The sequence below is a fragment of the Budorcas taxicolor genome, chromosome 21 (genome assembly GCF_023091745.1).
Source record: "Budorcas taxicolor isolate Tak-1 chromosome 21, Takin1.1, whole genome shotgun sequence".
Classification (NCBI taxonomy): domain Eukaryota; kingdom Metazoa; phylum Chordata; class Mammalia; order Artiodactyla; family Bovidae; genus Budorcas; species Budorcas taxicolor.
This window is the reverse complement of record NC_068930.1, coordinates 48,892,641-48,907,871: the sequence shown is the minus strand read 5'-3', so window position 1 is coordinate 48,907,871 and position 15,231 is coordinate 48,892,641. Positions and strand designations below refer to the sequence as shown.

General features: G+C 40.0%; 1 protein-coding gene across 2 annotated transcripts in view; it reads left to right on the top strand.

Annotated features, from left to right (window-relative positions):
- The window catches only part of SNX6 (sorting nexin 6), a 53,407-nt gene that overhangs the window by 16,688 nt on the left and 21,488 nt on the right, over positions 1-15,231 (top strand). For both annotated transcript variants that reach the window (XM_052659678.1, XM_052659677.1), the window contains exons 4-7: positions 194-304; positions 3,490-3,611; positions 5,544-5,667; positions 12,964-13,059. In XM_052659678.1, the coding sequence (XP_052515638.1) occupies positions 194-304; positions 3,490-3,611; positions 5,544-5,667; positions 12,964-13,059 (453 nt within the window). The remainder of the gene's footprint in view (positions 1-193; positions 305-3,489; positions 3,612-5,543; positions 5,668-12,963; positions 13,060-15,231) is intronic.

The window sequence follows — 15,231 nt, the reverse complement described above, 5'->3', positions numbered from 1 at the left end:
GTTATATATATAATAGTACACCGACTAGAATTTTGGTTTTCAACATAATTAGAAATTGTATTTTAGTTTATAATTCACTGCTGCTTGTTATCTTTCATTAAAGACTAAGTTTAGAAAATAAGGTATAAAATGTTCATAGAAACTTTTATAGTCTAATCTTAATTTTTATTTGAGAAAATCTCTGTCTTTGCAGAGTTCATTGCCAAATTTTAAACAGAACGAGTTTTCTGTTGTTCGACAACATGAGGAATTTATCTGGCTTCACGATTCCTTCATTGAAAATGAAGACTATGCAGGTTACATTGTAAGTATTGAGGTTCCATTTTAATCCTATTTTCTAGGAACTTTTTGGATACTTTATTATGTTTGGAAATTTTATTCAACACTTCTAGTGAACTGATGTAATTTTTTAAAAAATTGCCAGCAATAAAACATAATTGACTGCCACTTTTTTTTATCCCAAGTTGTCTTGTTTGGGAGTGTGGTGATATCGATATGTACTCCCTCATTTAAACTTAAATTCTTACTGTTTATTAGAATTGAAATGGGCTTGTTCTGGGGGGTGATAACTAAGGAGATGTTACAGACCGTATTGGTCTTGAACCCTTAGGTAGACAGCTGTTTAGAGTTGGAGAGCTCCTGAGAGGTTATCTAATGTGAATATGCACCAGTGTTGTGCCTCAGCTGTGGACCACACTCAGATTTCTGGAACTGTTTCATTTGATTTCCTTGAAATCATCCTGACCTGATTCCATCTTTATCCCTGTGGCCCTTACTCTCAGTCATTTGCTTTTTTTTCATTTCTACAACTCCAGTTTGGTGCACAAGTGGCAGTGCTTTTGTTGTTGTTAATTGCCAGTTTTTATAAAGAATACAACTGAGGAACAGCCCAGTGGAAAAGAAGCATAGGATGAGATATTGGGGTGAGGGGTTGGCACAGAACTTGCATGCCCTTTCCAGGATGTACCACCTTCCATTTTCCCAGCATGTCAGTGTGTTTACTAGCCTGGAAGCTCTCCTGTTTCCACCCTCTTCCCCGTCATCTTCTTGTATGGTATTATATTTTTACTGCTTTTTTCTCTCATAGACTAAACACTCCTCAAAGATCAAGACCATGTCTTATTTATCTTTATCTGCTGGTCGTTCAGCATCATGCCTGGCACATGGTAGATGTCGTGTGTTGGCAGCAATGAATATGTGCCAGTCTACTTCGTGCTTCCTTCCCTGTTGCTTTCCTTGGTATAATCCTTTTCTTCTGGTCATTGCTGTTTTAACTTACCCCTACTTACCTTTCCTTCTGTTTATTTTCTATCTTTGCCTTTCATCATTTCCCTTTCACAGTTCTTACTTGCAGGCTCTTCCTCTAAGATAGATTTTTTTCTTATATCATTCCCTTGAGTGATACGTCTCTTTTAGACCTTATGTTTTTATTTAAAGTAAGTGCTTACTTTCCCCCTCACTATGGGAGAATAGGGGGAGGTTAGTCATTAGTCTGCCTTATTCTCTTGTAGTTAAGTCAGTGCTTTCTGCCTCTGGTACACTCCAGTCATACCATTTACATACTTTGGAAAAAATAGCATGCATATTTGCAACACATTTAATTAGCGTGTCAGTTCAGTTCAGTCGCTCAGTCGTGTCCGACTCTTTGCGACCCCATGAATCACAGCACACCAGACCTCCCTGTCCATCACCAACTCCCGGAGTTCACTCAGACTCACGTCCATTGAGTCGGTGATGCCATCCAGCCATCTCATCTGTCATCCCCTTCTCCTGCCCCCAATCCCTCCCAGGATCAGAGTCTTTTCCAGTGAGTCAACTCTTCGCATGAGGTGGCCAAAGTACTGGAGTTTCAGCTTTAGCATCATTCCTTCCAAAGAAATCCCAGGGCTGATCTTCAGAATGGACTGGTTGGATCTCCTTGCAGTCCAAGGGACTCTGAAGAGTCTTCTCCAACACCACAGTTCAAAGGCATCAATTCTTCGGCGCTCAGCCTTCTTCACAGTCCAACTCTCACATCCATACATGAACTTAGAGCTTAATGTGCATATACATTTGAGAGCTCTAGGTTGTCACATAGGAGTCTACAGACTAAATAAAGTTTGGGTTCAGTTCAGTTCAGTCGCTCAGTCGTGTCCGACTCTTTGGGACCCTATGAACCGCAGCACGCTGGGCCTCCTTGTCCATTACCAACTCCCAGAGTTTACCCAAACTCATGTCCATTGAGTCAGTGATGCCATCCAGCCATCTCATCCTCTGTCGTCCCCTTCTCCTCCTGCCCCCAATCCCTCCCAGCATCAGGGTCTTTTCAAATGAGTCAGCCCTTTGCGTCAGGTGGCCAAAGTATTGGAGTTTCAGCTTTAGCATCAGTCCTTCCAATGAACACCCAGGACTGATCTCCTTTAGGATGGACTGGTTGGATCTCCTTGCAGTCCAAGGGACTCTCAAGTCTTCTCCAACACCACAGTTCAAAAGCATCAATTCTTCAGCGCTCAGCCTTCTTCACAGTCCAACTCTCATATCCATACATGACCACTGGAAAAACCATAGCCTTGACTAGACGGACCTTTGTTGACAAAGTAATGTCTCTGCTTCTTAATATGCTATCTAGGTTGGTCATAACTTTCCTACCAAGGGGTAAGCATCTTTTAATATCATGGCTGCAGTCACCATCTGTGGTGATTTTGGAGCCCCCCAAAATAAAATCAGCCACTGTTTCCACTGTTTCCCCATCTATTTGCCATGAAGTGATGGGAGTGGATGCCATGATCTTAGTTTTCTGAATGTTGAGCTTTAAGCCAACTTTTTCACTATCCTCTTTCACTTTCATCAATAGGCTCATTAGTTCTTCACTTTCTGTCATAAGGGTGGTGTCATCTGCATATCTGAAGTTATTGATATTTCTCCCAGCTTGATTCCAGCTTGTGCTTCCTCCAGCCCAGCATTTCTCATGATGTACTCTGCATATAAGTTAAATAAGCAGGGTGACAATATACAGCCTTGACGTACTCCTTTTCCTAAAGTTTGGGTCCTACTGATCTAATACCAGAATATAGTGCTGCGCTCTGTTTCTTCCTTGATGTTAAGGACCTCAAGAAACTTAATTTATAGACTTAATCAACTTCTCTAACCTTAATTAGGATATTCCTCATTCATTCAGGATGTTGTTAGCTCCCTCAGACAGCAGTCTGTTTTTGTTTTTCTTTTTTGAGAGGGAAATAAAGTTTATTAGAGTGGGAGACACTGTTAGAACAGCGGGCCAGCTCAAGGGAGAACCGATGAGACAACAGTCTTTTATAGTGGCAGTAGTGCGACTACTGAAAGAAATGAAAATCTTTAAAAACTAGTAGTTTAGGGGACTTCCCTGATGGCCCGGTGGTTAAGACTGTGCTTTCACTGCAGGAGGCGTGGGACCTATCCCTTTTCGGGAACTAAGATCCTCCTGCTGTATGGCACGGTCAAAACAAAACTAGTGATTTTATTCTGTGACAGATCCCTCCAGCACCACCAAGACCTGATTTTGATGCCTCAAGGGAGAAACTACAGAAACTTGGAGAAGGAGAAGGGTCTATGACAAAGGAGGAATTCACGAAGATGAAGCAGGAATTGGAAGCGTATGTGACTTTTGTTGTTATTTGTGCTTGTTTTTATGCCCTTTTTTCGTTTGGTTGGTTTTTGTTTTTGTTTCTCTGCTCTCTGATATCCCATCCTTTCAATCATTTCACCACAGTGACCCTTTCTGGAAGATGCAGGTTTAAGCCATACAACCAGTGTTAACTATCATGATCAGAGCCTACAGGAAAATTATAGAATAATTGTCTGCATTGTAAAATTCTTTAAATTGCTGTTTTAAATAAACTCTGAAGGTTGGAAACAAAAGATCCACAAGTTCATAAATGATAGTAGAAAGGGAAGTAATGCTTTTTAAAGTCATTATGATCTACACATGTAGATCATTTTATTTTTATTTACAAGGCCTTAGTCATTAACCCACCTGGTTCTCTTGTTTGAACAAGTGCGTACTACCAAGATTTCTGTTTCTCATATAAGTGTGCACTAAGCAACTCTGGATATTTTCTTCTTTCTTTTTCAAAAAGTGTGTGTGTGTGCGCGTGTGTGTGTAATTTTCCCACTCTTCTTTTGTGTGCCTATGGCTTCTGCCTGAAGGGAAAAGAATAGGAGCAGAGCAATGAGAGAATAGTTTTTTAGTGTTTTTTATTAAATGATTATTAGTTTCATATATACTAGACATATATTAAATTCTTGAAAAAATTCTATTTCATTTTTAGCATATTCGCTGAAAATAGTTTTTCCCCTTCTCTTGAACATTTGAAATAATTTTGGATTGTTGCATATTGTTTTTCTGTATTTTGAGAGTTAAACAAGAAAATAGCTTTCCTTGCATTACCATCACCTCCATCACTTTTTCTGGTCATTTCTCCCGTTTGTGCATTTCCTTTTCTCCTCTTCCACTGAATTTCAGTTTTTAAGCATATATTCATGCTGCTACTAGACTCTTCTTCATAATGCTAAACTCTTGACAAGGGAAATTAACAAAGTAGGTCTTCTTTGTTAAAGTGTAAGGTGACAGATATTTTAAGAATTCTGTCAATACTGAGTGCAAGCAGTAGCCTAATAGTGGACAGGTACAACTACTGTGGTTTACAAGCCTGACAGCTGGAAATGAGCAGCGCACATTAACATTGAAAGAATCTGTGGTTTTCCAGTGGCCCTGATCATGATTCTTTTGTGGTCTGGTTAGGGGTTGGATAACAGAGAACCTTGGGTTTATTCTACTGCTACCTCCATCCTCTGCATCCTTCTTTTTTGTCTTCACTGAATGACTACCCTCACAGAGATCAAACTTCTCCCAACATTGGTCCTGCTGGTTTGCTGGTATGTAAAACTTAACCTCCTCGCACGTAGTTGAAGCAAGAATATTAGGCCTTTTCCTTGAGTGTTTTTTTTTTTCCCCCAAAACTGACATGTATTACTATAAGATCGCTGTGATTCACTGATGTTAAAATGTTTTAAACACAGTTCTTCAGTATAATGGAAAACACTAGTCTCTCCATGGTGTGTTTCTTTCTTGTGTGCTTGGGTCTTTAGATGAAAATAGTTATTAAAGTTGAAAATATGTTTACCCAGGTTTGTTTTATTTATTTGTATGAAGGTGTTTAAAAGCAGTAATTATCTAGAAATTGAATCATTAAAATTGTATGCTATAATTTGTAGTATACTTTCTCTAAAGCTAAAAACAAAAAGCCCTATAGTTACCTTTAACATCAACTTGCATAGGAAGAAAGGTTCATAAAACTTAAAAATAATAACGTTTATATATAATAAATACTATTAACTAGCATGAAGTCTTTTCAGAGCTGGGTTTTATATATTTTGTTAACAGTTCAACTAAAACCTTTGTTTACATGGATTATATCTTTGTGCCTCTAGTTTTGCATTTAGAATAATTCCTAGTATTTGCTTAAAAAACTGTTGCAGGTGTTTTTCTGCAGTGTTTTACCTTTAATTTTGTGTATTATTTCTAGTGAGTATTTGGCAATATTCAAGAAGACGGTTGCAATGCATGAAGTGTTTCTGTGTCGTGTGGCTGCACATCCCATTTTGAGGAAAGATTTAAATTTCCATGTCTTCCTGGAATATAATCAAGATGTGAGTATTGAATTGATCAAAGCAGTGATCAAGGTTTATTTTTAAAGAGTCATTGGAAGGAGAAGGGAGTTGTTAGAAACGGCTTAAGGCCTTATAAATACATTTTATAAAATGCTCTGATTTTTCAAGGCAGTTTAATATGACTCTTTTTTAATGATGATACAGTATTTCAGTAGAACTTGAGTAGATTAATTTTTTTAATGATGCTAAACTATGTTACTACATGAGATATTGATTTTGATCCTGAATTGTGACCTTCTTAAGAAATAGGGCTATTAAATTGGTTAATGTTTCTTAAATTTGAGTTTGGAGGCTTCTGAAGCCTTATGGAGAATTCCAGAGAAGTTCTTGAGCTAAAGACTTCCCAGTTAGTTTTGGGTTGATCATTGACTCTTAATCTGTTTAACCTGCCTCCCTCAGTGCTGGTTGCTGCTAATTTTCCTCCCTCCCTTCCTCAAGAGGTTTCTTCATTTGTGGTCCTGGAAAAAATCTTTTTAGTGGATGGATGATACAGATCTTGGAGTCTCTATTTGGATGACAAGATTAACTCATAATTTTAGCAGAAGAGAGATGTTTCCTAACCTTCATTCATTTCTTCCTGTGGCATCAGTGACCACCCAGGACCTCATCTCACCCCCGAGTTCTTAAACCCTGATACTATGGACTCCAAACATAGCCTTCTGTCCTCACGACTCCCTTTTTCCCTGTTCCCACTGCAGTAGTTCTTTGACTCACTGCTGCATCTAAACGCTTGACTTCCCCTGCACTTTGACCCTGTCAGTAGCTCTTTTGTTTTTCTTTCTTATCTTGCCTTGAGTACCTGGTCTGTCACTTATAGCAGTGTTATGACTTTAGACAGCTCTCTCTCATTTTCCATTAAAGCTAATTGCAATAATTCTTCTTGATCAGATAATGACCTTGTTCACTGGGAGTGGACACCAATCAGAAAGCAAACACCCAAACCTCCTGTATCCCCCCCCCATTAGCTTTCAACCACCTTGGCAGCCACACTCATTTAATAGCTTTCTTTTCTTTTTTCTTTTTACTTCCTCCTTTCCGATCTGGATGCCTTTCTAAAATTTTGCTTGCCTGACTGCCCTGGCTGGAACCTCCAGTACAGTGTTACATGGAAATGATAAGAGCAGACATCCGTGTTCTGTCCCTGATCTTAGGGGGAAAGCACTCACTCCTTCACTATCAAGTGTGATGTTAAATGTGAGTTTTTACATAGATACCCTTTGTCAGCTTAAAGAAGTTTTATTCCTAGTTTGTTGAGTGTTTTTATCATGAAAAAGTACATCTGTTGAGATGATCGTGTTTTTTATTCTGTTAATGTGGTGAAGTACCTCATGCTTTTCCATTTTGACTGAGATACCTTTCTAGCTATGCTGACTCCCATGTTCTTGTGGATCTATGGGAATCCATCTTGATGTGTTCCCCTCTTAACTCTGTGACTGCTTCCCAGTCTCCTTCATGGGCTTTTCCCGCCGTATATCCCTTCATTTAAATCTGATTCTTCCAAGGTTCCTCATTGAGTTCTCTACAAGTCTGTAAGATTTCTAATTCTGTCAGTTCTCTCTAATACCTGCTTCTGTGGCTCCATCAATTCTAATATGCTATTAACTTAGAAATCTATGGGAATTCCTTGGCGGTCCATTGGTTAGGACTCTGTGCTCCCACTGCTGGGAGCACAGGTTTGATCCCTGGTCACGGAACTGAGATCCCATAAGCTGCATGGGACAGCCCCGCCTGGCCGCTCCCCCTGCCCCAACTCTATCAATCACTCCTGAAGCCCAGCACTATTCATTAAATAGCCTCCTGAAAAACCTCCATTTAGATGTCCCCTTGGCCTTTTACCATCAGCTGAACCTTTCTTTTAAATCCATGCCTCCTTTTGTATTCTCTGTCTTATCTCAAAGAAGGCATCACTAACTCCCATTCCCTTCCACCATGAAAATTGCTGAGGACTCCTACTGTCTGTTCCTATCAGGAGTCACCAGATTCTCTCTGTCTCATTTTACTGTGCATACTTGCTTCCATCACTAGACCTAAAGACTAGTCCAGACTTTCATAATCTTCGCCTGGGTTATTGAAGCAGACCCTGACTGGTCAGTCAACCTCCAGTCTTAGCTTTCTCAACCCCTCAGTCATATTGAGTTTCTTGGGTGCTTTGCTGCTATCCCATGAATAGCTTTAACACTATACTTCACATATTGTGTGTAATTATATGTTTGCTTCTCTCTGTCCTCCTCTGTACCATTAGTTACTGTAAGAGTAGGGACCACCTGTTAATCATCTTAATATTTGTAACACCCAGCACAGTGTGTGGTTATAATATACATTCATTATGGTTTGTTAAATGAGTGAATTAGTGAAATAATTAATGTAAAAAATAAGGTTAAAAAAAAGCTGGAGTGCTTTGAGAGGCCTGAGATAGAGCAGTGAATTCTAACTGGGAATTTGAAAGGGTTTCATGAAGAGATGCCTTTTATTTTGAATATTAAAGTCTGAATAGAGTTTTTGGTGGGAGAGGAGATACCATTTCAGATACAGAGGAACCTAAGATCAGAGCCTCTTTCGAGAACAGTGTGGAGCATGAGGCTCTTTAGGGATAGGGGTGGAGGTGGAAAGGTAACCTGAACCAGATTTTTTCAAAGTGTTGAGTATCTTGCTAAGGGGATTGGCGTTCAGTCTCTGAACATTATGAAACTCCATGAACTTATTCAAGTATGGAAGAGATGCTCAAAGTGTGATTTTGGAAGGAAAAAGAAGTTGTAGATTGTGTCAAGATTTTTATTGAAAGGTATGGAGTTTTCATACTTTCATACCTTCACAGTTGGTCTCTCCCATCAGGAAGCTTCCATAAGTCTCTTATCTTTATCCATCAGAGGGCAGACAGAATGAAAACCATAATCAAACTAATCAAACTGATCACATGGACCATAGCCATGTCTAACTCAGTGAAACTATGAGGCATGCCGTGTAGGGCCACCCAAGATGGATGGGTCATAGTGGAGATTTCTGACAAAATATTGTCCACTGGAGAAGGGAATGGCAAACCACTTCAGTATTCTTGCTTTGAGAATGTGATGAACAGTTTGATAAGGCAAAAAGATATGACACTGAAAGATGAACTCCCCAGGTCGGTACATGCCCAATATGCTACTGGAGAAGAGTGGAGAAATAACCAGAAAGAATGAAGAGACAGAGCCAAAGTGAAAACAGTGCCCAGTTGTGGATGTGACTGGTGATGGAAGTAAAGTCCAGTGCTGTAAAGAACAATAAAAGAACGATATGGCATCGGAGAAGGCAATGGCACCCCACTCCAATACTCTTGCCTGGAAAATCCCATGGACAGAGGAGCCTGGTGGGCTGCAGTCCAAGGGGTCGCTAAGAGTTGGGCACGACTGAGCGACTTCATTTTCACTTTTCATTTTCATACTTTGGAGAAGGAAATGGCAACTCACTCCAGTATTCTTGGCCTGGAGAATCCCCGGGGCGAGGAGCCTGATGGGCTGCCGTCTCTGGGGTCGCACAGAGTCGGACACGACTGAAGCGACTTAGCAGCATGGCATAGGAACCCAGAATGTTAGATCCATGAGTCAATTGGAAGTGGTGAAACAAGAGATGGCAAGAGTGAACATTGACATTTTAGGAATCAGGAAACGAAAATGGACTGGAATGGGTGAATTTAATTCAGATGACTGTTTAATCTACTACTGTGGGCAGGAATCCTTTGGAAGAACTGGAGTAGCCCTCATAGTCAACCAAAGAGTCTGAAATGCAGTACTTGGGTGCAGTCTCAAAAACAACAGAATGATCTCTGTTCATTTCCAAGGCAAACCATTCCACATCACAGTAATCCCAAGTCTATGCCCCAACCGCTAATGCCGAAAAAGCTGAAGTTAAACAGTTCTATGAAGACCTACAAGATCTTGTAGAACTAACACCCAAAAAAGATGTCCTTTTCATCATAGGGGACTGGAATGCAAAAGTAGAAAGTCAAGAGATACCTGGAGTAAGAGGCAAGTTTGGCTTTGGAGTACAAAATGAAGCAAGGCAAAGGCTAACAGAATTTTGCCAAGAGAACACACTGGTCATAGCAAACACTCTCTTCCAAACAATACTTGAGATAACTCTACACATGGACATCACCAGATGGTCAGTACTGAAATCAGATTGATAATATTCTTTGCAGCTGAAGATAGAGAAGCCTGATATAGTCCGCAAAAACGAGACCAGGAGCTGACTGTGGCTCAGATCATGAACTCCTTATTGCCAAATTAAGACATAAACTGAAGAAGGTAGGTAATACCACTAAACCATTCAGGTATGACCTAAATCAAATCCCTTAACAATTATACAGTAGAATATTGTACGGGAAGCAATGATCAAGACCATCCCCAAGAAAAAGAAATGCAAAAAGGCAAAATGGTTGTCTGAGGAGGCCTTACAAATAGCTGAGAAAAGAAGAGATGCTAAAGGCAAAGGAGAAAAGGAAAGATATACCCATTTGAATGCAGAGTTCCAAAGAATAGCAAGGAGAGATAAGAAAGCCTTCCTCAGTGATTAGTGCAAGGAAATAGAGGAAAACAATAGAATGGGAAGGACTAAATATCTCTTCAAGAAAATTAGAGATACCAGGGGAACATTTTATGCAAGAATGGGCACAATAAAGGACAGAAATGCTGTGGACCAAACAGAAGCAGAAGATATTAAGAAGAGGTGGCAAGAATAAACAGAAGAACTATACAAAAAAGATGTTCATGACCCAGATAACCACAATCACTCACCTAGAGCCAGACATCCTGGAGTCCAAAGTCAAGTAAGCCTTAAGAAGCATCACTATGAACAAAGCTAGTGGAGGTGATGGAATTCCAGTTAAGCTGTTTCAGATCCTAAAAGATGATGCTGTGAAAGTGCTGCACTCAATATGCCAGCAAATTTGGAAAGCTCAGCAGTGGCCACAGGACTGGAAAAGGTCAGTTCTCCGTCCAATCCCAAAGAAAGGCAATGCCAGAGAATGTTCAGACTACTGCACAACTGCACTCATCTCACACACTAGCAAAGTAATGCTCAAAATCCAAGCCAGGCTTCAACAGTACGTGAGCTGTGAACTTCCAGATGTTCAAGCTGGATTTAGAAAAGCCAGAGGAACCAGAGATCAAATTGCCAACATCCATTGGATTATCAAAAAGCAAGAGAGTTCCAGAAAAATATCTACTTCTGCTTTATTGACTGTGCCAAAGCCTTGACTGTGTGGATCATAACAAACTGGAAAATTCTGAGAGATGGGAATACCAGACCACCTGACCTGCCTCCTGAGAAATCTGTATGTAGGTCAAGAAGCAACAGTTAAAATAGAACATGGAACAATGTACTGGTTCCAACATGGGAAAGGAGTACGTCAAGACTGTATATTGTCACCCTGCTTATTTAACTAATATGTAGAAAGCAAAGAACTAACGAGCCTTGTGATGAAAGTGAAAGAGGAAAGTGAAAAAGCTGGCTTAAAACTCAACATTCAGAAAACAAAGATCATGGCATCCGGTCCCATCACTTCATGGCATATAGATGGAGAAACAATGGAAACAGTGAGAGACTATTTTCTGCGGCTCCAAAATCACTGCAGTTGATGACCGCAGCCATGAAATTAAAAGACGCTTGCTCCTTGGAAGAAAAGCTATGAGAAAACCTAGATAGCACATTAAAAAGCAGAGACATTACTTTGCCAACAAAGGTCCATCTAGTCAAAGCTATCGTTTTTCCAGTAGTCATGTATGGATATGAGAGTTGAACTATAAAGAAAGCTGAGCACCAAAGAACTGATGCTTTTGAACTATGGTGTTGGAGAAGACTCTTGAGAGTCCCTTGGACTGCAGGGAGATCCAGCCAGTCCATCCTGAAGGAAATCAGTGCTAAATATTCATTGGAACAACTGATGCTGAAGCTGAAACTCCAATACTTTGGCCAACTGATGCGAAGAACTGACTCATTTGAAAAGACCCTGATGCTGGGAAAGATTGAAGGGAGGAGGAGAAAGGAGTGACAGAGGAAGAGATGGTTGGATGGCATCACTGACTCATTGCACTGAGTTTGAACAAGCTCTGGGAGTTGGAGAGAGACAAGGAAGCTTAGTGTGCTGCAGTCCATGGAGTCGAAAAGATTTGGACATGACTGAGCTACTGAACTGATGGGGTTTTAGGGAACAGATGAGAATCTGAGAGACTGTATAGATGGGAAAACCATGAATAGGGAACCAAGAAGAGGGAAAACTTGGAGGTCAGATTATAAGTACTTTTAAAAATATTTAATGTGTGGTTGGCAGAATATATATGTAGAGAATACGATGTAGGCAGTTGGAAATAGAATCTAAGATTCAGGAAAGAGCCGAGGCGTAGTGATTGAGATCTGCTAGTCACTTGCTTCATGGTGAGTATTGAAGCCGTCGCAGCAGATAAAGAAGTTAGATGAGATGTTCCTTCATGGGGCACTGGTGCAATAAGTGGTAAAGTCAGAGTTGACTGCTTCTCAGTTTTGCCTTTAGATACATACTATTCATGCCATTCAGGGTCATCTTTTGTGTCCTTTGTCTCGTGAGTTGCTGACCCCAGAATAGGTTGGGAGATGAGATTTGGAGGAGTTCAGAGTGAAAAATTTGCAAAGTATATTTTCAGAGTTTCTGTAGAATCATATGATGGTATATTGTACTCCAATACATTTTACATGTTCAGAGAAGCTCCTGAGTGAATTTTTAGTTGACTTTATATTTTGTAGTAGTGTTTGACAAAGTATGATGAAAGGGCTCCTTAGAGCAGAATTATCAGCTACACTTACACAATTTGGAGGGGCTTCCCTAGTGGCTCAGCGGTAAAGACTGCCTGCAATGTGGGAGACTCGGTTTTGATCCCTGGATTGGGAAGATCCACTGGAGAAGGGAATGGCAATCCAGTTCAGTATCCTTGCCTGGAAAATTCCATGGACAGAGGAGCCTGGCAGGCTCCAGTCCACTTTATGAGGTCATAAAGTGTCAGACACGACTGAGCGGCTAACACTTTAACTTTTGAGCCTTACTGTAGATCAGCTGAACCTGAATTTTGGGGGGTGAGGCCAGACTCCTTTAAGTTCCCAGAATTTGAAAATCACTGATCATACATAGTGAAATTGCCACGTTATTAAGTTTAAAAACTGGAGTCCTTTTGAGATTGCTGTTTTGATGACAGAGCATAAAGGAGGTATTAACTTCTCTCTTGTAATCTTAAAAGAAACACTAACTTAAATTTACCTTTCTTCCAGTTGAGTGTGCGAGGAAAAAATAAAAAAGAGAAACTGGAAGATTTCTTTAAAAACATGGTTAAATCAGCAGATGGAGTAATTGTTTCTGGAGTAAAGGTAAGACACTATTTGGTTAACAGAGGTACTGCTTTGAGAATTTATTTCTTCTACAAGAGAGATACTTTGAGATTTTCCGATGTGTAGGCAGTTATATTGGAATGAAAGAGAAGTTTGGATAGTAGACCTAGGCCTGGGGAACTGGGCCCCTTGCCCTGAGTTCCCCTCTTTAGAGAGCTCCTTTCTCTAAGGGGTGATAGGTCTGCAGCTCCAAGGGGATTTGCCAACCCAGAGCCCACACCCTTGTCCTCCAAACCAGACCATTCTCCTTATCTAGAACCCCACATTTTCTTGCCCAGATTCCGAACCTGCTTCAAGTCCTGCCTGGACTTCCTGCTTGAATTCATCTGCTGGTGAGCAGACCATGCCTCTGATGGCCTGTCCTCCACAGGTAGTCAAGGAGTAGAGGGCCAGCACAGGGAAGAAGAGCAGGGTGCAGGATGGAATGACTGTCCGGCCACATGCACGTGAGGTCCCTCTGGGTGCCTTACAGAGTCTCAGGGTGGGGCACCGAGGGGCTGCCTCGGTTTGTACACTTAGCCTTGGCTTTACAAATGTTAGGGGCCGACTTGGGTTCAGATTTGAAGTTAGAAGAGCCGAGTTTAAGTTTTGGTTTTGTCTCACAGTAGCTACGTGACCTTGAGAAAAGTCACTTTTCTTTCTCTAAATCTCAGGTTTCCCATTTTGAAAACGTTAGTAATGCTGCCTAGCTACAGGATTGTTAGAAACACTGAGTTAGATTTAGAAAGAATGAGATGCTAGGTATGCATATACTTATAATTACCTAGATAACACCTAGATTTTTCTTAATGATGGTCTGAAAATGGTACAAGAATTGATTTTTTTAAAAACTCTTACCCTCAAAATATTGAGAAAAATGTTTATTGCAGAATGTATTTTCAAAGTTTACAGAATCATATGATGGTATATTATACTCCAATAATAATAATATTAAGCAAATAAGCAATAAATAATGCTTTATTATCATTGCCTGTTTTTATAAATATATCTACACTAAAACTTGGGTGTAAAGTTCTGTTTGATTTATACTTTGATTTTGTAGAGACAGGTCAGTTGATATGTTGACAGTGTATCTCCTGTGGCTACTTTTAATAAAGAGCTGACATGGGAATTCCCTGGCACTCTAGTGGTTAGGACTCAGCGCTTTCACTGCCAAGGGCCTGGGTTCAATCCCTGGTCAAGAAACTAAGATCTCACAAACCATGCAGTGAGACCAAAAAAAGATTCAGGCTGGGTTGTTTTTTTCTTTTTTTTTTTTTCCAGATTATTTCCATTTTGTTGCTACTTATGTTGAACTTTTTGATTAAGTATAAACGACTATATTGATTATGAGTTTGATAATTTTATTAAAGTAATAGCTGACTTTTTTTGAACATTTGGAGTGTGGTGTTTGGTAGCACACATTTCATTAATCTTCACTACAACTCTGCAAGTTAGTTTTCTCTCTCTTTTTCCAATAGACCTCACCTGTACTAGTTAAGAAAACTAGTACACACGCATTAACAGATTTTAAGTCACATTTTGTCACACTAACTTTTGCTACTATGTTCTGTTAATATGGGTCTCAAGTTACATCGTTTCAACTGGTGCTTTTTCAGTAAACAGTTGCTATTTTAGAAGGGAGGAAAGTAGTTCATTGTTTTTAGTTTTAATGGATTTCTAGCTTTGTTCCAAAAAAGATTGAAAACAGTGTTTAATACGAAAACTGCTCCCAGATAGCTAATTTGGCCAGGTTCCCAAAAGCAATCAGAGAGGGCCAATGGCTAAGGCTTGGCAGCATTCAGGAGTGGTTCATAAAATGCATAACAGACCAAGAGAAGCAGATTTCTACTTGCTGCCAGGCTTTTTTCCCTCAAAAGTAATTGATTGCTCCTACTGCAGGAAAGCAATGTGTTGGAGAAGCAGGATTGTAGTGGAAGAGCACAAGCTGGAATAGGTTCAAGTACAACATGGGAGCTTGGACCATATGGGACCATAAGCCTTCTGCTGTAGAACTGTGGAAGGTTTCTTACTTGATAGATGTTTTTGAAGTTTGAACTTACATGTTTTGAAGTTTGAACTTTTTGGTGAAATCAATATAATGTCTGATTATTAGAGGATAGCTATGCTGTTTAATGATGATCTTTTATGATTATAAGGGAAGCAAAGTGA